At 40.0% G+C, this 27,636-nt stretch overlaps 2 protein-coding genes across 3 annotated transcripts; one reads left to right on the forward strand and one right to left on the reverse strand.

Moving 5' to 3' along the window:
- Nucleotides 1-2,168: 2,168 nt before the first annotated feature.
- Nucleotides 2,169-7,166, reverse strand: LOC125901421 (enhancer of rudimentary homolog). The gene is made up of 4 exons (XM_049597130.1): nt 7,061-7,166; nt 6,185-6,272; nt 4,501-4,621; nt 2,169-2,483 (listed from the first exon to the last, which is right to left on the reverse strand). Exons 1-4 carry the CDS (start codon nt 7,061-7,063, stop codon nt 2,381-2,383), a joined length of 315 nt encoding a protein of 104 aa, XP_049453087.1. The 5' UTR covers nt 7,064-7,166; the 3' UTR covers nt 2,169-2,380.
- A 1,541-nt stretch (nt 7,167-8,707) lies between these two features.
- psen1 (presenilin 1) lies at nt 8,708-26,078 on the forward strand. 2 transcript variants are annotated; one of them, XM_049596205.1, is made up of 11 exons: nt 8,708-8,840; nt 10,394-10,479; nt 13,481-13,839; nt 14,193-14,334; nt 16,942-17,009; nt 17,130-17,350; nt 19,576-19,674; nt 20,874-20,966; nt 21,081-21,254; nt 23,109-23,221; nt 23,432-26,078. In XM_049596205.1, the coding sequence occupies exons 2-11, from the start codon at nt 10,444-10,446 to the stop codon at nt 23,585-23,587; spliced, it is 1,461 nt and encodes a 486-aa protein (XP_049452162.1). In that variant the 5' UTR covers nt 8,708-8,840; nt 10,394-10,443; the 3' UTR covers nt 23,588-26,078. The 2 variants fall into 2 exon arrangements, with proteins under 2 accessions (XP_049452162.1, XP_049452161.1); XM_049596204.1 differs by having other exon boundaries at nt 8,723-8,844.
- The last annotated feature ends 1,558 nt before the right edge of the window (nt 26,079-27,636 follow it).

Genomic DNA, 27,636 nt, shown 5'->3' on the forward strand with positions numbered 1-27,636 from the left:
TTTGAAAGAAAAAAGGAAAGAGTAAGATAGGACAAAAAGAAATGAAATCAATTAAATTTGCAAAGATAAAAAACAACAACTGCAAACCACATTGACATCCTTAGTGTCACCTCTCTATTGTCAAAATCCAAACTGTTCAAGAGGGAGAAAAGACAGACAAAATAAAGATAAAGAAATAAGGAAAGTCACAAACATGAAGGGGAAAAAATGGGGAAAATGAAAAAAAGAGTAAAGACAGGACAGAAAGAACTGAAACCAATGACATTTACAGAGTTAAAAAAAACTGCAAAGCACATTATAATCCTTGCTAACACTTGTCTAGATACTAAGGTGGGAGAAAGAAGGAAAGAAATTGGGAAAAGACAAAAATTAGGGATAAAACAGTGAAAGACGAAAAATCCAAAAAGAATAAAAGACAGTACTGAAATGAAACCAATGAAATTTGCAAAGAAAAAAAAAGATGCAGAGCACATTAACATCCTACAGTCAAACCCAAACTGTTCAAGAGGGAGAAAAAGACAGAAAAAATAAAGATAAAGAAATGCAAAATAAAGGGGCGCCGGTGGCTTAGTGGTAGAGCAGGCGCCCCATGTATAAGGCTGTTGCTGCGGCGGCCCAGGTTCGACTCCAGCCTGTGGCCCTTTGCTGCATGTCACTCCCTCTCTCTCCCCCCCCCTTTCGCACTTGTCTGTCGTGTCCATTGAAGGCTAAAAAGCCCCAAAAAATATCTTAAAAAAGAAAAAGAAATGCAAAATAAGGAAAGTCACGAAAACATGAAGAAAAAAACAGAAAAATGTAAAAGAGAAAAGACAGGACAGAAAAAAATGAAACCAATGACATTTACAAAGATTAAAAAAAACTGCAAAGCACATTGTCATCCTTACTAACACTTGTCTATATACTGTTAAGGTGGGAGAGAGAAGGAAATAGATTGGGAAAGACAGAAAATAGGGATAAAATGGTAAAAGACAAAAAATCCAAAAAGAAGAAAAGACAGGACTAAAATGAAACCAATGACATTTGCAAAGATAAAAGAAAATGCAGAGCACATTGACATCCTACAGTCAAAACTAAACCGTTCAAGAGGGAGAAAAAGACAGAAAAATAAAATAGAGAAAAAGCAGGACAGAAAGAAATTAGACCAGTGACAGAAAAGCTTAATTTTTTAAAAATCTGCAAAGCAAACTGACATCCTTAGTGTCACTTTCCCACAGTCAACACTTAACTGTTCAAGAGGGAGAAACAGACGTACAAAGACACAAAAGGAATGAGAAAAGTAACACAAACATGAATTTGACAGAAAAAAAGGAAAAAGAGAAAGGCGAGGAACCAGAGGTAGAGGAAACATTTCATTTTTAATCTTCCCACACAGGCAGTGTGTTTTGAAGGTCCAGGAAATTGTGGATATTCTTCCAAGGCACAGTTAAAAGAAAAAAAAAATCAATATTTCAAGACAAGCTTGTTTGCTGCTGTATTGAGTGAAAAATGGGGAAATGTGCACGACAGCAAAACAAATTTACATCCTCTGTGGCACCTCAGTCAATGGCACACGGTCCAAGAGGGAGAAAGACAGTGAGGAGGAAAAAGGGTTTTTTTTTTTAAAAGATATTTTTTGGGGCTTTTTAGCCTTTAATGTATAGGACAGACAAGCGTGAAGGGGGAAGAGAGAGAGGGAGTGACATGCAGCAAAGGGCCACAGGCCGGAGTCGAACCCGGGCCACCGCGGCAACAGCCCTGCACATGGGGCGTCCACTCCGCCACCAAGCCACCAGCGCCCCGAGGAAAAAGTTTTAAAGAAAGGACGAAGAATTAAGAACTTAAAGACAGTAAATGAATGACAAAAATGACAGACAGCAAAAGAAGAAAGGACAACACAGAAAGGAGAAAACCTTAATTAATTTTTATATCCTGAAAAGTCAAGGGACTTGTAAATATTTGCCCGCGGGAGTAAAATCAAAATATATTTTGAGATGTTTTTGCAAAAACTGGGGGAATTACCTTGAGCAAGACTGCAAAGCAAACTCTCATCCTTGGTAACACAATGGTTTTTTAGTCAATAGCAGATGACAGTTGGAAAAAGATGGGGAAAAACAAAACTGGGCAAGGACAAACACAGAAAGGATAAAGTAGAAAAAAGGATATAATGAGACATAATAAGAAAGACTCAATTCAGAAAAGTTTATTTAAATGAAATCTTTATTAATAAAGCAAACATTAAAATACAAAATGCACCTCCCCTTCATGAGAAAAAAAGGTTCTGTAAAAACTGTCAAAATCTGCTCAAAACAGGTTACTCAAATCATTTCAACACAAGTTACAGAAAGAAAAAATAACAATGCCCCCCCTCACCCCCCCGCGAGCCTCCACCCTGTCAGAGGCTTCACTTCTGTGCCTGCTGGGCCTGACGGCGCAGCAGCACGTAGATCTTCTCTTTGATCCAGTCCTTGTTGTACGGCTGGTACGTCTGTGTGTCGGCACGATACCTGAGACAGCACGAGAAATCAGATTTAGGTTCAGATTGCTTTAAAGCTTGGATGCCCTGGATGCTCAGTCTCTCTAATGCACAATTTGACAAAAAACAATTGAATGAGACACTTTACATGTCGAACACTTCACCTCCTGAATGACCATGTGTACATCAGTTTGTTCATGTTGAATTTGTAGAGAAACATTTGGTTTCTCGCATGCCTCCATGGTGAATGGAGAATCCAAAAACAGAGAAAATCCTTGATGAACTGAAGTCATTGTAGTCTGCGTTTCACAACAACAAAACTATATCAAAACATCCGTTTATAAACTCTCGCACAACTCATGCAGAACAATCCAAGTCTCATTTATCCAGTCTTATGCTCAGTACTTCCCAAACAGACAGACAGTCCTTTTAAACACGGGACGGAACTGAAGTAGACACTCATTTGTGCTCTCTTCAAAGCCAGACTCCACTGACAAAAACAGTAATTTTACCTCCCTGAACACAGGAGCTGCTGGTCTTCCACTGCATTGATCAGTTAGTTTGTGTATCTATGACTTTGGTGAATGCGAACTAACCCTAAACACTGGGTTAAATGATTGTTCATGTCAATGGAGTCTGGTTTTGAAAAGAGAACATTTGTAGTTCAAGTCCTCGTTGGAAAAGGTTGCCTGTTTAGGCAACCCGGTCTCACTCCAAAGTCGTCAAAATCTGGTGCTTGGGCAGTGACTTGCAGCGTCAGACTCTGATGAAAAAGCCCTCTTTTGATGTTGGCATGGTACGCAACCCGTTGCCGTTATAGTTTAATGGCGCTCGGCGGTGTTCGTGTCCCATAAGATTCTAAAGACAAACCCTGTTCTTTTTTCCTTAACCCAACCACATGCGTTTCTTGTGGAAGGTAAAAAAAAAAAAGTCAATTCTCAGTGTTGTACCGACGTAGTGTGTATATTTTGAAGGAGACTGTATGTAAAAGTTACATTTCCTGTGAAAACAGAAGTGTATCTTGAAAGACGACAATGCATGTAACAGACAGAACATGATACGGTTTCCCAGAATGTCAACATCCCACACACCCAGGGTACCTTGCACGTCGTACTTGGACACGGAGAGTCCATGACCAAATGTAAATATGTGACGAGGTTGGAGTGAGAATGTGTTGGTTTAGGAAGTACTGAGTTCAATCAAACTTGGATTATACTGTACAGGTTGTGTGAGAGTCCGTAAACAAATGTTCAGATACAGCTTTGCTCTTCTTAAATGCAGAAAACTATGAATTGATTTTCTCTGTTTTAGATTCTTCGTTCACCATGGAGTCATGCGAGAAAGACAGTTTTCTTCACAAATTCAACGCAACACACGGTGGGTAACTGATATAAAAATGGTCATTTGAGGGGTGAAGTTTTCCTTTAAGTCAAGTTCAACTACTGGGAGAGAGAAAAGCACCGTAGCTGTGCTCAAGGGCACTTTAGCCGAGTAGCTGCTTGTATACACAGGGGTTTGAACCTCCCAGGTGAATCACCCAAATTAACAAATTATTTAAAAATGAACGTCCTAAATTAACGGGGCCTCAGGCACAGAGAGGTTTCATCTGCTCTTACAGGATGTCTGCAGCAGTGTGGGTTTGAATCATGACTTGTTCTACATCTGTAATGCAAAGCTAAACATTCTCACTCAAACGTTTAGCCTCATACATCTTAAATTTGAACAATATGATGAAGCAGAATGTTTTTAACCAATGTTTCAAGGCAGAAATGGAAGTGCGAACGAAGGCAGAGACATCAAACCATCTGTAAGACATCATTCTTCAGAGCTTATTGCTGTGTTGTCTGCATGGATGAATTACATGACAAGATGAAATTCAGCTAAACACTACGCTTCTATACAGTAAGTGTTTTTGTTCCCATACTTGCAAGAGTTAATGTTTTGTGTTTAATATCTGTTTGTGCATGCTATACAGTCACATTACATGGAGAGTTGCCTGTCGACACTCAATATTTTAAGCAGTAATAGGGTCAGTTTGTCAAACTTACACCAAACAGCTGAGGTCAGCCAGGTCATCGATGAAGTCAAACAGCTGGCTGATGTCGTATGTTATTGACGGACTGTTGGGGTTCATTCTCTTTAAATGCTCCTCGTACATCTTACACACACCTGTGCAGGAGACAGGAGATACATGTTAAGAAAATAAAAATACTGGCAATGGATTTCTATTGCAGAGATACGCGAAATCAGCAAAGTTGTTTATTTACATTGTCATTTTCAGCTGTAACTGTAATGTTTAAAGACATATGGTTAAACACTGTGGTCGGGCCTATCTGAGGTTTCTGATGTAGTTATTTAATGTATTGCGCTGCTTCGCTAGTGTCTTTGATCCACCTGCATTAAAGCTTAGCAATGTACTGCTGTGGACGGCGCCGCAGCAAAACATATTTCAGCCACCTAAAAAAGCAACATCATTTTAAGTGTATGCTATATTTGTAAAAATTTATCCATTTTACCAGGCACTAACTGACAGAGGCAGCTGTAGACCATTAACTCCTGTGTTCCTCCTGTGTACTTTTTGTCAATAGAGTCTGGTGGCTTTCAGATAACGGCTTCAGTTCCCTGTTGGATAAGGCTGTCTGACGGCAAGTTAAAGCAGTAAAATATTCTAAATATACCGTGCACTTAAAGTGATATGGATATTTCTTTCAGTGGTTCCTTTTTAGGTTGCTAAGTACTAACTGATGAAGTTGTTGTTGTTAACAAAGACTGTGATTCTGTCTATTGACTGGACACTGTTTTAGACCCTGCTGCTGATGAAGGAATTTGTTAAAACATTTGCACTGTATATTGTCAGCTAACTATCTAACAAATGCAGTTATACCTAGTTAGTTATTCTATTGATACAAACAAATAAAATATTTGGGTCCAAACAATATACAAAAAAATACATATTAGATAAACCCATTAGTAAAAACATTAAAAGATAAAACAACTAACAACACAGAGTCCCATCATTCAGTAGAGGCCTGCTGGTGCTAAAGTACTGCAACACACGCATGTGACATGACTTCTTTTATCAGTGTCCACTAAGAGTGAGCTCAGTTCAGTAGAGTCGTGTCCATATTTCTTACAGATATGCTGTGTAAGAGGGCACAAAAGTGCATACTTTAAATTCTGTGTCTAGGTCAAATCAAACCAAGGTAAACTAATGGGCACTCAACTTAACAATGTACGATCTAGAATATTAGTGACATCATCACATTGGGTATAATAAATGATGACATCTCCCGGATGTTTCATATCAATGTCTCTTAATTTTGATAAGACACTGAATTTTTGTTTACGTCCATCTTTCACGTTACATGTGCGTTACAGATTATTTTACAGCTGCACACCAAGATCTTTTAACTACTACTAGGTTTGTAATAATTGTGAGAAATAAATGTTACTGTTCTCACCCAGACCACCGTAAGTCCCTCGAGAGTATACAAAAGCTGCATACATACACATTAACAGTGAAGATAATAGATACAACTCAACTATTTACTGCTACAAACTCAAGCTAAATTCAAAGTTTTATTGAGTATTTACTAGGCTCAACCCAGTAAGACTGCCAGCGCCGTTTTTTACATTTACATAAAGTGCATGTCTATAAGAGACTATTTGTTTGTGCTGCGATGGAGGGACATGCAGCTTAAGTATAAAGGCACCAAAACACCATCAGCTCACCTTCCATACACTCGTTGACAGATTCATAATCAGCGTACGTCCTTCCCTCTGGCCTCTTGGTGGGCTGCACCAGCAGGATGGTGTGGGACTGAAAAACCAGACACATGTTGTTAGACTGTGTTTAATTTCATCTCACTTCCAGGTGTGACAGCCAATTTATAATGCAATCAAATAATGATACACATATTCACATGTGCAGCGTTGCTTGTTCTGTTCCATACATATTACACCAATATAATCTGAATATGTTTTTTAAGACATTGCTTGAGCTCTGGTGGTTAGCTAAATCATGATAGGTGATTGCCATGATGTTTAACTAATAGTAGCACTTCAATGGTCACCACTAGTCTTATTCTGTAGTGATTTGTCGGTCTGTTAATGTGTAGCTACGGTATATTAGTATCTGTAAGTCAATAGTATGTAGTCATAAAATAAAACACAACAAAAGACTGTTTTTTTTCTGCAAGATTCATAGATGTATTTAAAAAATCAAGGACTACGCAAACAGACGCACACCTGAGCCCATCGTTACATCTTTAAATAATTGTATGTGTTATCCAACACTGACTTTAAGTGGTAATAAAGTAAGTAGTTAGTTAGTTAGTTAGTTAGTTAGTTAGTTAGTTAATTAGTCAAATAACTAACAAACGATTGGGGGCTGGTTAGCAGTAAATCTGTGCTTTATTCGTCTCAGTGTTAGTGCAGCTGCTCAGGTGCCAAACTTCCCCCACACTCATGCTAACGTTAGCACAGAGCTTGTAGCCTCATTTAACATCTGATCTGCTGAAATAAAACAGACACTCTGCTGTGAAAACTAATATTCTTCATAGATACACAAACATATATGCTATGAATATTGTATAACGACATACTGACCATGATTTTAACAGTTTTTTGGAGGTGTCCGTGGGTTTTCTTGGCTCCTAGCTTGCTCTCGGACGAGTTGACCTGTGACACCGGAAGTACAACTAGCTTACTGAAACCAAAGCATCGGCTGTTTGAGTTTTTAATTATTCTGTTTGTTGTCGCTAATTTTAGTCCGCTGTCGATATGAAAACTAATTTCGAGTCGAAAAGATCAAACGCGTACGAGTTAGATTTATTTAAATCACAAATGTTATTCAGCATAACAGAAAAATAAACAAATTAAAATACAACGTTGTGATCTTGAACGCTCCCCCAGTGAGCAGTAGCAGGAGTCTTCTTCCGGTTAATGTTTTATTCATTTATTTTTTTCATTTTTTAATCTTATTTCAAATATAACAGTTAATTGTACAAACAGATCTATACTCCATTTTATGAAATTTGAAAATTATAATTTCAAAATCAAACATTACAAAATAAAGGAACATGCAACAAAAATTACTATAAACAACATGAAATTGTATTTTGTATAATTAAAATACTTATTATTGTATAAATAATTGTTTAATTTTGTCAATTATGTAGAAAGTCTTAATAGCGTCCTTGTTCGTCAAAGAGATATTGTAGTTAAACACAAAAAGAGGGACATTTGGTGTAATCTGAAGCACTCTGGCCTTATTGATGTGATATTTGCCAACAAGACCGAATAAAGTGTTTTTCACTATATCCCAAAATTATAATAAATGTTAGCCTATATCCATATTTGATGATTGGATTTATACAGTCTGCGATGCTTCCTCATAAATACTAATTACGAATAAAGTAAGGTAAGTGTTATTCAACATTATTCACAAACATTACCCTGCTGGTCATGCAGAAATACATGTATATAAAAAGAAACATGAACATAAACTGCTCTTTCTGTGATGACTGAAACCATTTTATGCATATTTTTACGTTGTTCTCACCTCAAGAAATTCTGCCAAGAACCTTGCGGATTTGTCATTGATCATATCTTCAAAGACCTTAAATTATTATAGGGGAATGTGAAGTCTGGTTTCTTAAAACGCCCCAAAAAATGAAGGCATGTTTTTGTTTTAAAAAAAAAATGACAACGATTTTGCCAAAAAAGTAAAAATAGATAAATGTGAGTTTAGCGATTTAAAACATGTATCTTGTGTAGTATTCTTGAAGGATGTTGAGCAAAATGTGACACTGCTTAATTAAATAATTTTATAGTTTAAATAAACTATAGTTCAACTAACAAAAAACAGCAATCAAGGCACTTTGTATCTATATGTTTAATAATATTTTTGACAAGTGTGATTATACCCCGAGCTCTTTTGTATTTGTTCAATATTATCCTCTGTATAGTGAATCTGTATTACACTCTTTTATTTAATTATTTTATTATTTTATTTTTATTTCTAAATTTAATTTTGATTTTAAACGTTATTATTTTCATTAATTGATTTTTTCATGAAACATTGTTATCGTTTTTTTTAAATACCATTTTTTTACTTTTTAATTTTATTATTATTATTATTATTATTATTATTATTATTATTTTCTCATTTGACGCTGGTCTTGGATTTTGTTAAATAATTAATAAAATGAGAATTTAAAAAGAAAAAGAAAAAAAAGAAAAAGGTTGGGAACAGGAAGTAGTTTACAGCAGCGGCCGGATGTTCAGTGTGGAGACAGGAACAACAAAGACGAGAAAGCGCCCGGGTTTTAAACCTACTCGAGAACACACCAGAACACAAAACCAAGGAAATTAGCTGTCGTTCACAGTAGGTGAGTTTAATTATTTAAAACCCGCTTTTCATGAAATATATTTTGTTTGAGCTGTATAAGTTATGGAGCGTTTGAGCCTCCCAGCGCGGCCGCTGCCTGCTTTGCCGTTTTGGCATTATTGGCTAACTAGCCGTTTTAGCCGCTAATGATGAAATAACTCTATGAGTAGTGGAGACAGTCAGATAATTAACGTTATGACCTGTTAGCTTTGAAGTAATTACCAAGTAACGTTAGCAAGAAGTCTTATTTAGCTGTCAGCAGTTCAATGGGTAACGTAATAATTAATTATTTCCCGGCATTTAATCAGTACCGTGAACGTTACATCCCTACTGGAGGTGATGGTGAAAAATCTTACTTTAGATCAGAGCGTGTCATTTTAATGTTAACAGGATGATGCATAAGGGTCTTTTTATGCACCATATCATCACCATAGGTGCTTGCATATTTATTAAAGGGCAGATTTCGATATATTTAAGTCAGTATTTTAGATATAGGCTATTACTTCGAACCAGTGGTATAGTGGTAGTTGATGCGGTGGGTGCTACTAGGTAGATGGGTGGGTTACAGACGAGGAAGGGTGTGTACTCTTCTATGTATTCCAGTGGCTTTTTGGCTAGTAGGTGGGTATTCTGTGAACAGCCAGAAAAAGAGGTGGATATACCCCATATACCTGTGTATACTCTCCACTACACCACTGCTTACAAGTGTACATGTACACTGAAAGAGCTCCTGTTCATACTGGTTGTGAATTGGTCTCCTCCTAGAGGTGGGAGACAAGACCCACAGTTCTTGTTCTGTGCAAACATGTATTTTAAAGTTCAGCCAAAGCTAATGTTAGTCTCCAGCAGCAATTGTCTTTTTAGGACAAAATTCCCACCTCGTGTTCCCGTCCGTCCGCTGCAGCTCAGCAAGGAAACGCTGTGTGGCGAAAACACAAAGAGGAAATTTCATATCAGAAAATAACTTTTGGAAATACCCTGTTGGAACCTGATAATGTCAGCTGAGAGGGGGGTCTTTAAAATGCATATCTGCACAGAATGAGGACTGTGGATTGTCACACTTGAAATGAATCACCTTGCAGGCAGTATGGACATGAGGAATGATCACAACTCTTTGAATGTACATACGGGTACTTTTTGGGGGATCTTAAATCTTGTATGTTTAAAATATAAGAGCATATCAGGGAATTAAGGTGTGTGAACCTGTCTTTTATGTGACTGCTGAAGACAGATTGATGACAGTGTGATTGACAGGTTATGGTGGATTATTATAATTAGACCTCTGCTCTTTTTTGTATCTAACATCAGTGTAAATTCTTGTGACAACAACACCACTTTTACAATGATAAGCTCCAGAATTAGATGCCCTCTCTGTGTTTTGTGGGTTTTTTTAAAATCACTTGCAAGTCATTTTCAAACCTCAAATTTGCCTCCCGGGGATCAACACTCTGTACACCTTACGACACCCTTGTGTTGTCACTGATTAACCTTTTATTGCATTTATTTCGTGTGATACAAACTGAATATTGTCTCCTGTTCTCTGTCACCAGGGCAAAAGAATTTGGTTTGCATGTGAGGACAAGCCTCTGCCGAGCCAACCATGGCGAACAATGCAGAGGATATTGAAAACAATATGGTCAGTATAAAAGAATGTGTCACAGTAGCTCTAACACTCAATCTGGATCTCTGTCCGTGTTAATGTATTGGGTAATGATTACCTCACAGTGTTAGCTGAGTGCAACGTAGTGTTTCCCTGGTGAGTCAGTGAGGAAAGAGTTGTCAGTTTCCCAGTCAGGTTGTGATGCCACACAGTGTGGAGGAGTCTTATTACCCTGGTTTCATCCGGCCTTTCATACAGTAAATGGTGATCATGGATGATTATGTCTTGATAAGGAAAAATGTTAGCCTCTGAATTAGGAACATAAATGCCAGTGTGGCACTTTGCTGACTGCATTACAGTAAATAAAGGTGTGGCCTCTCTGGCCCAGGTAAGAAGTCAAAGTCCCCTCTACTTTCACAGTCAACCAAGCAACCATAAGCCTTGTTTAGCCCATAACAGCTGTTCATTTACATTACAACAGCATTTCTCTGTTTTTGGCTCGACGACAAAACATTTAATTTATGTCTTAAACGGCATATCATAGTCAGAGTGATGTCAGCCATGTAATCAATGAGGTCAGACAGCTCAGTCAGGCCAGAATGGCTAGTGGAAGTTTTTAACAAACATTTTCATTTACTGGCACAGTATTACAACCCTGCAAAGTAACTGGTACAGTAGAGAAGTCCGAATCTCTTGTGTCCTTGGGACCAGCGTTGGCCTTATTCCCAGGACTGAGAAACAATGTGGTGTACCTCTCAGTGAGGTCATTTTGTACAGTTAAAGAGCTGAGGCAGCTTTCACTGCTCAGCACAGTCTCTAGAGATGCCTCCTGTCTTCATTTCTGTGTACCTGGTGAGATTGCCTCACGTCTGGGTCGCCACATGTCTTGACTCGCCTCTCAGCCCGGCAGTTTTAGTTCACACAGTTTCCTTGATTTGTCTTTTTATTTTGTCCTGACGGGACAGATCCGCTGGGGGAGTGAGAACGAGCGCAGCGTTGTTATCCTTGGAGAAACTGGTCTAGTGGGTGTTAATGTTCCAGTTAAGATCTGAACAGCAAACATGTACGGCCTGATAACACTTTGCTGTAGTGTTTGAGCAGTTTCTAGGCAATTTTCCCTATAAAAACAAATTAAACGCTTGAGTTAAGCGTATCTGATCTGATAATAGGATTTCTTGTTGACATGCACTGTATGTTGATTCATAACTTGTACGGAGAGTTAAATTTGGACTATTTATCTGAGGTCAGATTTTCTCAAGCTCACATGGTCTAAAGATAGAATTTATCGACAAGATTGAGTTAAGGGTTTAAGGGACCAACCATGAACCACTGTGTCTCTGTTTTGATTCTGGGGCATGTGTCATAAAAGCAAGCACTCCAAGTACTGCTTACATGCAGAGCATAAATTTCGGCAGCATCACGCCTCACAAAGGTTGATTGCTAAATTAAGTGTGGTTTTTGTTTTGAATTGTGAAACTTGTGTAAGAGAGAAACAAGAAGTGATCTTGTTTTGCAAGTCACAGTGTGCAATTTTGGTGGCTGGGGACCTTTTGTTGAACGTCATTCCTGATCTCTCACCTACAATTTCCTGTTATGTCCTTATTGTTGACTCTCAAAGGAAAGCATTAAATGGCACCCACCCAAAAAAGTATTGATTATTTTTCTGGCATTTTAAGGCTGTACCAAATGTCAAATTTATTTTTAACATTTGAAGCTTCTATTGAGGTTTTTCGAATGAAGCTTCAAACATCTTTCATCATAGAGCAGGTCGTCCACTAATCAAAAGATTAGTCAAGTCAGCATGTTGAAGTATCCGTGGGCAAGATACTAAACCCCAAATTGCTCCCGGTAGCTGCTCCATCAGTGTGTGAGTGTGTGTAAATGGTTAATGAGTAGCAGGTGGTGCCATGTACAGTAGCCTTGGCCATCAGCCTGTGAATGTGACATGTAGTGTAAAAGTGCTTTGAGTGGTCTTAAGACCAGAAAAGCGCAATACAGGTGCAGTCCAATTACCATTTATCATATATTATGACATCAGCAGTTTAAATTAAGTGATTAATCGGATTAAGTGAGTTTGTATTATTCTTACTAAACCAACTTTCCTCAATAATTGAGTGTAATTAATGGTGCTGTTTGATTGCTGCTAGTCCATTCTATTAATACAGGTGCATGCCTCACTTTGTGTGCAGCAAACGGGGGAGCAAACTGTTTTTTGACCCCAGTGAAATGTTGTTTTTGAAAAGCCAAACGCCAACAAATATGGATTGAAGCAGAATATTTTGTTCGATTAAAAACATGTTGTGAGTGTTGGAAAAGATCACGTCTATCTTTGTCCAGTACACTTTGATTTTTGGATGTAACAACTCTCTTGAGGTTTCGGAAATATTTGAATTGAATGAGTCGGAAACAATCCTCCAATCCACTGAAATCTAATTCTACAAATTATGAAATACTAGTTACACGAGTGCAGCCTGATCTCTATCTGCAGCTGTGCAGAACCACTGGGTTTAAATAGAATGAACAGCCATGCAAAAAAGCCTGCACAGCGTTCACAAGTTGACTTAGAATTCAAATGTCAACATTACTAACGAACCTTCAAATTATTCAATACAGCCCTATCTGATGTTCTTTTTATGAGATGGTTGACATTAGGGTGTGACAGGAAACATTGGGAGGAAGTGAGGCGTAATAAGTGACAAAGGCTGAAGCACTGAGCATCATAGTTACTTTGTACTCTGTATTTTACGATATGTTTTTAACCATTGGCCCATTAGGACATCCCAAAATGTTTTATCCCTTAATGTGGCTGTATTGGACCATGCCTAGATGTAATATTTGATCAACAGTCATGTTCTTGTTGACTCTGAGTTGTGTGTGCTGCACTCAGTCTACTGTCAGCATGTTTTGAGTTGTTCTTTTGATCGTATTCACGCCTGTGTGCACATATACAGTGTTGGGGTTATTATAGAATTAAAGTTGACCTACTTAAAAACCCATAATATATTTAGAAATGTAAAATGATTCTTCTCTCATTCAGGACCAACAGGAGACCAATGTGGCCTCTGAACCCCCCCAGCAGCCACAGGAGGCTGCGGTGACCAGAGCACGATCCAGAGGAGGTGGCGGCGATGTTGGAGGAGGTGGTGGCGATGGTGGAGGAGGTGGTGGCCATGGTGGAGGAGGAGGTGGCAGTGGACCAGAGCAAAACGGGCAGCCTCCCGCTGCTCGGCCTCCACGTGTGGTGGAAACAGAGGAGGACGAGGACGAAGAGTTGACCTTGAAATATGGGGCCAAGCACGTCATGATGCTGTTCGTTCCCGTGACCCTCTGCATGGTGGTCGTTGTGGCGACCATAAAATCTGTCAGCTTCTACACGCAGAATGACGGGCAGAGATTGTGAGTGTTCTGACTCTTATCTGACAGACTGTGGTAGATCCAAAGCTCATTTGGTGTGGTGTTTGAATTAAATGCAATATGACCACCGTGCCACTAGGTGGAGTTAATGCAACATATATTATACCTACATAGTTTGAATATCAATTCAGCACTGTAATTGCATTAGATCATTACAGCTTTCTGTATCTGACTCAAGGCACTTAAACATAACATTTAATAACTTTATCTTATATCCAGTTTAAACCTCTGGAAATAGCAGAAAGCTGTAATAAAAAACCACAGTATTTTCTTTATTGTATATTCTGTTCTTTATCCTCTGTGACTGAGATGTGCCTTCCTAATGTCACCTCCAGGATCTACACACCGTTCCCTGAAGACACAGACACAGTAGGACAGAGAGCTCTCCACTCCATCCTGAACGCCACCATCATGATCACTGTGATCGTCGTCATGACTTTGGTGCTGGTGCTGTTATACAAGTACCGCTGCTACAAGGTAAACACTTAAACCTCACATCACACATGCTGTGGTCAAGTTCACTGCAAATCTGGTAATGAATAATATAATAATTATGTTTATATAGTTATATATAATATTGATGGCACTTGGGATGAAGGGCTTCTTGAATACATTTTTAGTTGCCAGAGGGACTCTATAGCGTCTCCCGGAGCTCAAGAGCTCAAACTGTCTGAAGAGAGGATGGCAGCTATCTGCCAAGACACTCCTCACTTTCTTCCTCGTCCTGTCTGTAAAAAGTTGGGTCAAGGGCTCTTGTGGCTTGGCAGCTATTTTGCTTGCCAATGTAACAATCCTACAAAGTTTATTCTTAGATGTACAGTTAAGCTGACTATACCATAATATAACGAGCTCTGTTGCTGTCAAACAAATGGCTGCAGATTGAGAGGAGGCAGCAAGTTTCTGCAGGCAGTGTCTGGACCGAAGATGCCACATTTGTTTAAGTTTGTTCTGCTTGTTCAGCGTTGGGCTGATAAACTGATTATACTGTCTCCCTTTTGTTGTACTTATACTTATGGATAATAAGCATTGTCGTAGCGGACTTAAGTAAACTATGTCCTAAAGTCTGAGTTATTGCCTCCGCTGTGTGTGGAGCTCAGACGTTTTCCTGTAAACAGGCAGTGACACACAGCAGAGGCAGAGAGGAGAGGCAGCAGCCTGACTGGCTGTTGTTGTGTTTATTTCTGATGTGTGACAGGCTGTTAGATCTATTCATATGAAGTGATAATGTCTAGAGCTTATCAGCGTTATCAACTTAGATTTTATCTCAATCCCCTATCAAGATTATTTTATGGCCCAGCCCTGCGTTATTAATATCAGGGAAGACGGCTGCAATGTATTTAAGTGCCCTTGTAAGCTAAGAGCTACTTAGCTAAACTATATTGCACTATCTAGTAAATTACAAGTCATTTCAGACACACCCAGGGTGTTTCCCTCACAATCATTAGACTGATGGAGGTCTCCATGTACTAATAGACTGTTTTCCCAGTTGATGATGTTCTGACTCACCGTACCTAGTCCTACCCGTACCTGTACCTACTATTAAAATTGCTTCATTCCAGCTAGGTGTGCCAGTTCCAACACCCCTGTTCTCTCCTGTTCTGTCTGCACGTTGGCACTCTGTCATGGCTTACTCTGACACTTAGCTGTAACAGATCCATTACTGATGTTGTTACTGCCTTCTGTGCTTTTCCTCTTACGTAACAAAAAAATCGGCATTAAGAAGAGTCTGTAAGAATATATAGATAGGTGTAATAGGTGCAACTAACTAACAGATTAGTGTAGACCTGTAGTGCTATTTATCAATCAAAATTATTTTGGTGTGAGTTGCCGAATGTTGGAGATAATGGCTGTAGAGATGTCTGTCTTTAAGATAATCCACAGGCCTTGTTGTGGGCAGTTCAATGTATGAGCTACACCGATAAGCCAAAACATTAAAACCACTGACAGGTAAAGTGAATAACATCGATCATTTCATTACAATGCAATGTTCTGCAGGGAAACCATTGGTCCTGGCATTCATGTGGATGCCCCCCCAGCATCTGTGGAACAAACCAGTGCCGATAGGTCAGAGCCAAGCCCGATCTATGTTGGGGCATCTGTCCTGTCGAGGCATGGAAACAGGACCTCTGGGGGTGTCCTGTGTTGTCTTGCACCAAGGCATTGTTGACGAATCCTTTTAGTACTGTGGGTTGTGAGGAAAAGTACCGGCATGCCCAATCGATGTTCAGTTGGATTAGGATCTGGGGATTTTGGATGCCAGGTTGACACCTTGAGCTCTTTGTCACATCCCTGAGCAGTTTTTGTGGTGTGGCATGGTGTACTGTCCTGCCTGGGGCGCATTTCCATCAGAGAGTGCAGTTGCCAATAGAGGGGTGTATTTGGTCTCTAATATGTTTGAGTGGGTGGTGTGTGTCAGGTGGCATCGACATGAATGCCAGGGCCCAAGGTCCCTCAGAAGGACATTGCACTGTAACAAAATGATTAATGTTATTCACTTCAACTGCAGTGGTTTTAATGTTTTGGCTCATGTGTGTATTTACCACCCAGAAGCAAGTGTGCATCTACTCATGAGCGAGTGTCTTGTACTCGTGACAGCACCAGATGTGAACAGTGGCATCCTCCTCCTTGGCTAAGCTAACATTAGCTAGCTCAGTTGTGCTACGTGAGCTAGCAGTAGATGCACGTGTCCTTCTGCACGGTGATGTGGTTGGTGGGTGTAGTTCGGTTGAAAGAAAATAGTTCCTACATGAAACTGCTAACATCAAGGTCTGTGGATTGTCTTGCACAGAATATAAAATGGTTAATCAGGGATAATAAGTGAAATCAGCCATAATTACCTATATATTTAACTAAAGACAGTTTGGCTCTGACTATTCAATGATGTTAATCTCAGACTGGTTGAACTCCAGACAGGTGGGGCTGAGCACATAATGGCATTTCACTTTGTCCAAACTCTCTGGTGCTCCTTGTATTTGCCCTCTGTTATCACCACACCCAGGCTGGTTGTCCAGGTACTTTAAAACAAGCACAAGTAACACGCACCTGCAAGCACTGCTCTGTGGAAATATTAAATACCATTCACAGGTGATCCAAGGCTGGCTCTTCCTCTCCTCCCTCCTCCTGCTGTTCTTCTTCTCCTATATCTACCTCAAGTAAGCCCTCCGCATTTTATCTCATTTTCCAAAGTTCCCACACATTCTCATAAATGTCAGGTAGTCGAAGTCTTTACGATGATGAATGGAGTTCTGTCATGTCTCCGCTCTGTCTAACAGAGAGGTTTTCAAGACCTACAACGTGGCCATGGACTACTTCACCCTGGCGATAATAATCTGGAACTTCGGAGTGGTGGGCATGATGTGTATTCACTGGAAGGGACCGCTGCGGCTCCAGCAGGCCTACCTCATCATGATCAGCGCCCTCATGGCCCTGGTTTTCATCAAGTACCTGCCAGAGTGGACCGCCTGGCTCATATTAGCAGTTATATCTGTCTACGGTAAATCCTCCCCTCTCTCCTGCTCTGTATGCTTCTAAGGAAGAAAAAGCAAGTATTTGTGCACCAGTGTTCAGTCATCTGGTTTCAGTCAGTGCTTGAAGAAAAATTAAAAATGTGTAATCTAACTCTGGGGAAGGAATGGATTTGGAACCAAAGCCAAACTTAAAAACATGTGGAACAACAGGCTGAAGCTTTTAACACAAATACTCAGTCTTATTTGTTAAGAGGACTTCTTTTTCTTTCCAGCTTTATGTATGAAACAAGTGCCATCACTGGTGAGAAAAGGAAGGATGTGTCTCAAGACCTAAAATGCAAATACTTTGAGGAAATGTGGGTTGAAAGATAAATCTATGAGAAGAGGAAGTCTGGGAGAGAAAAAAACTGAAATTGATGGTTGATGGTTACAGTTCTTCACCAGTCTACCTCAACCCTAAAGCCCAGTTCAGACCACTGATTTGCGACGAGACGAAACAAAAAGCTTTAGAACGTTGCAGAGAGAAGTTGCAGCAGTGTGAACTGGCTGGCTGACTCAGGCTGGCTGATGGTGTCACCTGCAACTCAGCTGGTCAAATTGCTGGTGGCTGGTGTTAAAACGTAAAGCTTGTCACCTGTTTCAAAATATCCTCATTCATATTTTAAGAAGCTACAAATTATATTCAGCCACAAAATTAACCTGAAAAGCTGGAAATCAGAACAGAAGTACCGAGAGTTGTTGGTTCTATGTTTTATTATGGTCAGTTGGGTCCAGTTCTATTACCGCTGGTCCTGGGTCTGTTTGTCATTATGTGTAATAGCCAAGTGGACCCAGAAAGACCCATAATCAGCGCTGATCATGAGGGAAATGCATAAGTGTTCTGTGTGGAACCTGTGCGATGATTAGGCTGATTTAGGATCAGATTACATGAGTGAAAGAAAAATGGAAAAAAATATTGAGCAGCAGCGCCAGGGGACGAAAGATGGACAGTGACCCGGGGAAATTATGGTGTTACAGCAGCTCACATCACAACAACAAGAAGTGACAAGAGAATAAAATAAAATAAAAACAGACATCTATCCATCACCCTTCCATCCATTTTCAACCAGTTATCCAAAGTCAGGTCACAGGGGCAGGGGTCTATGAGATACTTGGCAGAAACATGTCGGGTCAGATCTGATCAGATCTCAGAACTAATTTTCTGGGTCCAGTAGAGTTCAGATTTGGCATTTTTGAACTGTGAATACCTCTAGATCAGTGGTTCCCAACTGATCCAGCCACAGGGTCCAGATTCTCCTTAGTCGTTAGTTCATGTTCCACAGAGTCACATATATTTAGTGTCATACTAGACTTTGGCCATGTCATCAAGTTAGTTTTCTGTCTCTGTCAAGTAGCTCGTTGTTAGTCACTCACTCTACAGCAGTACACAACACTTCAAAATAAAAGCTTGTACCGTAAAGCCACCGTACTTTAAAAACTTGACATGTGTGAAAGTCACTTGCTGTCCATTCAGAACGGACCCAAGACCCACTTTTGGACTGCGACCCATCAGTTGGGAACCACTGTCCGAGAGGTGGTTGCTCAACCTGTCAGAATACTTTGATTTTTCCCCTGACACATTACAAATGGGTTCAGATAGTATAGATTAGGTATTAATTACAAAGGCTTGTTTATGTTTGTCCTTACCTGCCAATGAGTAGTAGATAAATAATATACTTACCAAAAAATAACAATAAAAATGTCTGGTTTGCAGAGGTTTTGATGCTTCCATGGTGTGTGAATGCAGCACAATCAGCAGCTTGTTTCATTCAAAAGAAAAGTGCACACAGGTCATCAGGGAAAAAGGTTTTCCAATATATTCAAACAGTGTTTGATTACCAAGTGTTTCTAGTCAGAGAGGCACTGACATGTTTTTGTTTCTTTTCCAAGAAGACATATTGAATTGGCAACTGGAGTGGAAATAGACATGAGGTCATAGTGACTCACAGAGTGATTCCTGAAAACTTGGAAATTGAGTTCCCTTTTTTCATCGTATGTGAAAGTAAACTCTTCACAGAAGAAAGACAAAGTTTATGGTTGTTAATATTCTCTTTGGAGTGATCAAACCTGTGAACCTGCTCTCTTTCTCGTGTAAAGTCTGTGCCTCTTGTTGCTGCAGATGTCATTTCAGGGTACTGTTTTTGTTCTGCTCTCACGGAGCGCTCTGTTTGGTGACTAACATCACTTGTCTGGCCTCTTTCTTCTCTCACAGATCTGTTAGCGGTGCTCTGTCCCAAAGGGCCTCTGAGGATCCTGGTGGAGACGGCTCAGGAGAGGAACGAGCCCATCTTTCCTGCTCTCATCTATTCCTGTAAGACACTGACACCGATTATAGACACATTAACATTTTGTTGTGATGAACAGAGGAAGGGCAATGAAACACCAAAGAAAGAAGACATACAGAAACTAGAACTGCCACTTCAACTTCTGTCAGCACTAAAAAGTCCTTACATTCTCACAACTGATGCTTTAACTCCTTTCCTAAACCATCGCTTTTTGTGCTTTCCCTTCAGCTGACACTTCTACTTCTTTCAGCCTTTTCAGTTCAAGTGACTTAATTGCCTGTTAGCAATTTTGACTTCAAATGACACTTCAGCCTCATTCAGTGCTTGGCAGATCGAACACAGTCTCAACTCCCGTCAGCAATTCCACTTTAACAGTCACTTAAGTATTCAGAGCTTTCCATTAAACTGCCACTTCAACTTCTCTGAGTGCTAAAAAGTGCTTACACTTCAACTCAAAAGTGGTTAGACATCAAATAACGCTACAAATCCTTTCAGAAATCTGTGTTTTCATTTAAAATGACACTTCATCACTTGTTAGTTATTTGACTTCAACTTATTTCAGCAGTTTCACATTAACTGACTCTTTAGCACATTCACTTCAGCTGACACAACTATCGCTTAAACTGCTTTCAGTGGGGAGACCTTAACTGACCCTTCGACCTCTTTCAGACACCTCAAATGCTCTCAGAGCTTTCACTTCAGCTGCTTGAACCATTGCCACTTAGTGACTCTTCAACCTCTTTCAGCACCTACTCTTCAACTGCCACTTCATCTTCTTTCAGCACATTCACGTGTAATGACATTCCTCTCCTTTCAGTGCTCACACATCACCTGAAATGTAAACTTTTTTCAGCACTTTCACTTCATCTCTCTCCCCTTCACTTTTGTTGCTTACATTAAACTGCCACTTCAGCTGCTTTCAGTGTTTCAACTAAAAGATGACTGCACAAAAGTACACATCAGAAGCTTCATTTTAAGACATTTAAGCTGCTTCAAATGTTTGAACTTGGAAAAATGAAGTTGAAGAACTAGGATGGGTTGAAGTGGCGGTTGAAACAGAAGCACTGAAAGAAGCTGAAGTGTCAGTTAAATATCAGTGGAAGCAGGCACACTTTTTTTTCTGATAATTGCCTTTTTTTTAGTTAGTTTGGATTCTGCCTGTCACACAAACATCAACACATTCAGTATTTTGACTTTCTGACTTCTTCTCTGGCTTCTTCCACAGCTACAATGGTGTGGCTCGTCAACATGGCCGACACTGATGGGCCAAAAAGGAACTCAACAGAAGCGGCGTCACCTCAACAAGAGGCTCCAGAAGGTGAGCCGGATGTCAAAGTGTTCGGTCAGACTGATGGAGGGATGTTTAATCTGGTGCTGGATTGGTTACCTTTCAGACAGTGTTGTTTTGTTTACTGGTTTCACTTGTTTGCAGCCGTGACATCCCCGGCTCCGTCCAGTCCGTCACAGGATGACGGAGGCTTCACCTCCTCCTGGGTCAGCCAGCAGGAGCACCAGCTGGGGCCGCTCCAGTCCACCGACCAGACCAGACGGGAGATCCAGCAGATGCCCTCCGCTCGTCCTCCTGTTGACGACGACGATGAGGAGAGTGAGTGCCGAGAGACAAATATTTAAACTTTATTTTTTGTAATTTTCAAGAGGTTATTGTTTTTAGTGAAGCTTCAGTGTCTGCAGAAACCAAACTGCTTTGATATTTTAAAGTTTGACAGATGAAGAGGCATCTGATGTCTTTGATTTATTTAATAATTTAATGATCAGGCCTTCCATTAAGCTGGAGTTCAGTCAGCTCTTTAAAAGACATCATGTCTCTCTTACAACACTTCGACTGAGTAATGGATAATGAAAGCTTTATTTCAGTACTACATACTGTCCATTTTATGACTTGTATAGCTTGGCACAGAACAAGGCCTCTCACTGCATGAAGGATTTTGATTTTTACTCAGTAATATAACCATTTTGTTTCACATATTGATAAAGTGTTATCTAAAGTAGATGAACAAAAACATGCTTAAAGATTTTATTGCATAAAAAAGGGAAATTAATTTAATTTGACTTGCTTGTGGGCCCCATTTAGGACATCAACGATTTCAGTTAATTTAAATAAAATCAAATGTATTTATCCATGCACAGAAAGAAAGGTGCTCAAAGTGCAAGAAATAATATAAAAATATATATAATAAAAATCACTAAAAAAGTGCAAAAAATATTTTTTTTAAAAAGCAATGAAAAAGTACAAAAAATAATTTAAAAAAGCACTGATGAAAGTCAAGGGCTGAAACTTTTGCTGCTGTTTTTATTCACTCTTTTTATTACTTTTTGCATTTGAGCAGTTTTCCTTTGCAGTTTCCTTTCCAGTTTTTTTATTTATTTTTATTTCATTCATTGAAAAAAAGAAAAAAAATAATACAATATAAACACAACATTCCCAAATCTGAATGAAAGGGAGCAGAAAGAAGAATAATCTTATTTAATCTGCCCCTTTATCCCAAAAAAATCAATTTACAAAGCACTTAAATTAAAACAACAACAAAATAAACAAAAATAAAATAAAATAGCTGCCGGCCACAACACAGTCACGTTCTTTTTGGTTCCCGAGTTACAATTCAATTGATACCATTCTAACATTTATTTTTTATTTACTTTTTTTTCTTGTGCATGGGTATCCTAAATAAATTGACATTTTTTGTGCATTAATCTCAGCCTATAAAACTTTTTTGTGGCTGTCCAGCCCAGTTGCATTGGTGTGCTGATCTCCTCTGCTTTCCTTTCTTGGCTTTTTATTCTTAAAAAAATTTCAAACAATTATTTGATGATAAAAATATTCAAAATTAATTTTCAGTCAATGAACTCATCAATTTTTACTCATCTAAATAAAAGCTAATGTGTTTCTTTCCTATACAACCCTTCCATATGTGTGTTTATACAATAGAAATCCTGCATTGTCTCCAGTGTCATGTATTGTTTCACCATCAAACACAAGGGTAACACTACAGTATCATCATTTTAGATTTACCTCCCAGGCCTAATACGAAGCTGAGCTCTGTAATCCAAACTCATGAATTCTCTGAGTGTGTAATCATCATCTTTCAGTTCCCTCTTCTCCGAGCACATAAAACATTTTGGGAATGTTTTTATGTGTTCCCTTTTCTGTGAAATTAGTGCGTATGTGAAAGTGACTTAGATGTTTGGCTGCAGACTGTTTTCAGTCGGAGCAGATTAGGAAGCGATTATTCATGTCAATTGCTAGGTTTCATGTCCGCACCATTCAGGGGCCCCGCTCTGTAAAGTTAAAGCGTTGGGTAAATATGGGGTCGGTGCTCTTGCTTGTACGGTAATTACAGTTGAGAAATAATTTCTATGGGGGTTGGAGGGCGTGGGGCTGAGGCGAATCTCATGTTTGAATTGACTCCACCCTGAACGCACTGTCCTCCTGTGTTCTCAGGGGGCGTCAAGCTGGGACTTGGAGACTTCATATTCTACAGCATGCTGGTGGGAAAGGCCTCGGCCAGCGGCGACTGGAACACCACGCTCGCCTGCTTCGTAGCCATCCTCATTGTGAGTGACCACAACTGCTTATTTTGGTGTCAAGCCTGAGTCGCCGCAAACCTCATCTGTTTCTCTCAGCACAATATCTAACCCCACTTTACTTGAACCACTTGATTGTATAAGAGGCAGTTTCTCTTCCTCTCAGAGCTGATTTTGTTTGGTACACAGTGTCTCCATGTGCTGTTTCCTCCGTGTTTTATTTTCTCTTTGCCCCCGTAGGGCCTGTGTCTGACCCTGCTCCTCCTCGCCATCTTCAAGAAAGCCCTCCCGGCTCTGCCCATCTCCATTTTTTTCGGCCTGGTCTTCTACTTCGCCACGGACAACTTGGTGCAGCCCTTCATGGACAGGCTGGCGCTACACCAATTCTACATTTAGCAGGACGCTGCCCTGATAACCCTCACCCACATAGCCCTCTGGCCAACAACACGAGAGCGGTCCCCTCACAGCCACGGGAACAAAAGGGCGATGCAGGGGCCCCTCCCGCCCCCACGTCCCCTCATAAGAACTCATGATGACGGGACACAAGTTGTTTTTGTTCTGCCTTTCTTTCCGGCGCCAAGGGAGGGTATTCCCCACTCTTCTTTAAATATTTTAGTTTCAAACCAAGTGACATTTCTCACTCGACTTGGGACCTCATCTTCAAATCGCCGCTCACTGGTCTCAGGCTCAATCCAAACTAAGAGAAGTTAGTGGGAATATTTTAATTTATCCAGGGAAGCTTCTCAGCAGCGCCCCTGCTTCACATCCACACACATTCATACCTGGGAGCTTCCCCAGTACAGTCCTCCACAGTAGGTGCCTTGCTCAGGGACACCTCGCCGGTAGCTGTTGAGCCAAGGGAGTTGGTTTCATTAAATCTCCCTTCAAAGACTTTTCTCAAACGTCTTCATTTTTACGACTTCTGAGCCACCACCGCCCCCCCGCAGACTGAACCCAAGATTAAAAAGCCTTCATCCAAGTAACAGACACTCTGATGATATTGATAATAGATTGGTAAATGTGTAGTTTGATTGTGTACGAGCCGTCAGTCACCAGACGTGCTTTCCTCACCGCTATCAAGAATGATTTTGTTTCCCCACTCGAGACACAAAAAAAATCAAAGCTCACCCCCTGAAAGATTTACCCAGTTTGAGCATGTGAATCTTTCTGATGGGAAAAAGTGGAAGAATTCCTCGTCTCTGGAATTAAGATATAAGCATATAATTGTGGCACTCACTCGTGTTTCCTGCCCTAAATTTTAGAATCACATTTGAAGTCACGGCCCACAGACAGAGGAAAGCTCGCACACACTGACACACTCACACCTGAGACTTGCCTGCCATGTCAGTCTTGTACTGTCGGTCACTGAGCGGCTCTGCCGGAGCAATCGGAGGTTCAGTGCCTTGCTCAAGGGCATTTCAGTAGTAGTCGTTGTTGTTATTGTGGGACAGAAATGTGCGTTTCATTCTCTACCCTGACTGAGATTTAATTTCCTTTTTGTTTTTTTTTGTTTTTTTTTCCAACCTGTCCAGGGATTGTAACCTGTGATCATCTGGTCACAAACTCTGAACCTTTAGGCTATAGCTGCCCTCACGACGCTCGCCTGGTGCTGTCTGGAACTATGCTACATCAGACACTATGATTAATTTCGACTATACACAGATACATTTGTGTTTTTGTTTTTCAAGATATGCAGAAGAGAAACTTTGTACTTTTTGAAACATGACGGTAAACGTTAACGGGGTTCCTACACAGATCAGGAATGACAGAAATTCTGTGCGTATTTTGAGGTAAAAATAAAAAAAAACCTTTGTGAACATTTTTGGAAAACATAATCTCCAGTTGTCTAGCGTCATATGCTTAAATGACTGTTTTAATCAAATTAAAAACAAACCAAAAAGTTAAAATCGAGCTAAAACATAATGAAAATGAGGTCTTGTATGATATATTGAGATGTGTATGAACCCAAACTCTGTTGCTTCTCAGATTGACGGAGGAGGACGAGCTGCACTGATTGCTCTTTGTTTGTTGCACTTGAGTTTCATGCTTGCAGAGAAGAAACCAAGAGGGAACAATACAGTGATATTTGTTCTGAAACTTTTCCTATTTTTTTTTTTTTTCTTTTTTGGTTTTAGGGAATATGTTGGGTGACTGGCTCTTTTTTCTGTCCTTCACATGCATATGTGTGTTATGCAAGGTTATTGAATTCAGATTTTGTTTTTTAATAAATAATGAAACTAAAAATACTCGTGTTTGTTACGCACAGCTTCTCTAGTCTCTAATTTTTATTTCTCTTAGCACGTGTGGACGTATTTACAGCATTTAAAGTGGTAATCTGTGAAGTCATAGTCAGGGTTTATTTTTTGGCTTTTTCTTCGATGCCAAGTGGTGACTGTGCTGGTGTTTTTGTTTTTGCTCTCTTCACTCTTTAAACTGTCAGCTGCTATGGGTGTGCCCAGCACAAGGAGAGCACAGCTTGTACATACTGTGTGTACATCACATGTAGGTTCAAGGCTACAGGAAGTCACGGTAACGCTCGCCCACTGACACTAATCCACAAATTTGTTTTATTTTTTATTTTTTTAAGAATATTTTTGGGATGTTTTATTGCAAGACAGACAGTAAAGAGAGGGGAGAAAGAGGGAACAACATACAGCGAAGGGTCATGGGGAGCAATCGTACCGGAGCCGCTGCCAAGGACGGACTCAGCCTTTAGTTCATAGGGTGCACACTTCACCAGGTGAGCTACCAGTGCGCCCCAACAAATTGTTTTCAATAAATGTTTCAATCTTTGCGTCAAAATGTTTAAAAACAGTCCTCACCTATACTGTATATACCAGGGGTTGGCAATTAATGCTATCAAAAGAGCCATTTGTGGCCCAAAATTTTTTTTTAAAAAAAATCTGCCTGGAGCTGCAATACATATTTGTGCCTTTATAGTGATGGCAACACAGCCTGTTTAATCTAAATTAGCCTATAACCAGTCCAAATGAGCAGTCAGTAAAACAGTGGTTCCCAACTGGTGCAGCCACAGGGTCCAAATTTCACCTACATCATTAGTTTGAGGTCCACACAGTGTAATACATTCAGTGTCATACTTGTGTTTGGCCATGTCGTCAGGGTAGTTTGCTGTCTCTGCTGTCCGTTAGTAACTCACTTTATAGCAGGACACAGTACTTCAAAATAAAAGCTCTGTGTTGCAAACTTACTGTGCTTAAAAATAAAGTGTGTTTTTTACAAACTTGACACGTTTGTAAGTCACTTGCGGCCCATTCAGAGTGGACCCACGGCCCTGTTTTGGAGTGTGACCCACCAGTCGGGAAAGTCTGCGTTAATTTGTTTTTAGAACAAAGTAGCTACTCTACAGTGCAGCTCTTTATGGTTATTTGAAGCTTAAACATTGCAGCTCTAATGTTGAAAGCAAAATAATACTGTCCACTCACTGTAAAATTCTGACGCTTTCTTTTTTGGATTTGTAATCAATAGCTAGCCTCACTGAGTTTAGCCATCGCTATTGAGATTCAACAAATTTCAGGAAAAGGTGCCAGGCTGTGGACATAAGACGTTCACAGCTGATGAAATGTTCAAACATTTTTTTTATTCAGTGTACAGGCTGCACATTAATAAATTTCCAGTTTATCTGATTTGTTTTAGACGAATCAACAGAACACAAACGGCTAAAAGACAAAGAATCTTCTACATGAACAAATCTAAAGAAGCACTCCACTGATTTTTAGGCTTCAAAGTAAATCAGTTGTATAACATCTTTGCAGTTCCCAAGGGAGTTTTCTGAAGTCTGAAAAATAACCCTGAGGATGTATTGTGATGCATTCAAGGTTATCTGAGGTGGTTCTATGCTTCGTTTCATGCAAAGCTGGACTTTGGAATTTCCCTTTAGAAGTTTCCAACTTATGACTTCAAAGCGTTGCAGCTGCACGATGCCAAACAGAAACAAAAAAACATGGCTGACTGCGACACGCTGATGGTTTCTTTGGCAAGTGTCCACACAGTCTAACTCTCAGCAGCTCGCTGTTATTACACACACAAATGAAATATCGTTTAACTGTAACCAGCTTGTGCAGTGATACTCATCTTACGGCAGCTGGGAGGCCCCCCAACTATTTTTTAATTCACAATGCAAATAAATTGATGCACACTGAGCTTGTTTATCAAAAAGTGCCAAGAGAGGATCCCCTGAGCCTCCTACAGGTCTGTACCATGCCCTGAATGTCCTCAATTCTTAGAAACGCCCCTGTGTTCATCTGACCTGTGTTGGACTGATGTGACTGGCCCCTAGCCTCCTGTCATTTTGCAGAAGTGGCCCCCGAGCAAAGCAAGTTGAGTATCCCTGTTTTAGTGTGTAGGATTTAGTGGCATCCAGCAGATTGAACTGAAACCTGTGGATATAAATGTAAATGAATGGAAACGAAGGCACTTTTGCAGGT

This window comes from Epinephelus fuscoguttatus, linkage group LG14 (assembly GCF_011397635.1).
Source record: "Epinephelus fuscoguttatus linkage group LG14, E.fuscoguttatus.final_Chr_v1".
In the NCBI taxonomy this organism is placed as follows: Eukaryota; Metazoa; Chordata; class Actinopteri; order Perciformes; family Serranidae; genus Epinephelus; species Epinephelus fuscoguttatus.

Coding starts and splice junctions, on each gene's coding strand:
- psen1 (XM_049596205.1), top strand. CDS start 10,444: ATGGCGAACAATGCAGAGGATATTGAAAACAATATG. Junction 19,675..20,873: donor TCCTGCTCTCATCTATTCCT/GTAAGACACTGA, acceptor CTTCTTCCACAG/CTACAATGGTGTGGCTCGTC. Junction 20,967..21,080: donor TCAACAAGAGGCTCCAGAAG/GTGAGCCGGATG, acceptor ACTTGTTTGCAG/CCGTGACATCCCCGGCTCCG.
- LOC125901421 (XM_049597130.1), bottom strand. Junction 4,622..6,184: donor TGTCAACGAGTGTATGGAAG/GTGAGCTGATGG, acceptor TCTCCTGCACAG/GTGTGTGTAAGATGTACGAG. Junction 2,484..4,500: donor GCTGACCTCAGCTGTTTGGT/GTAAGTTTGACA, acceptor GTGCTGTCTCAG/GTATCGTGCCGACACACAGA.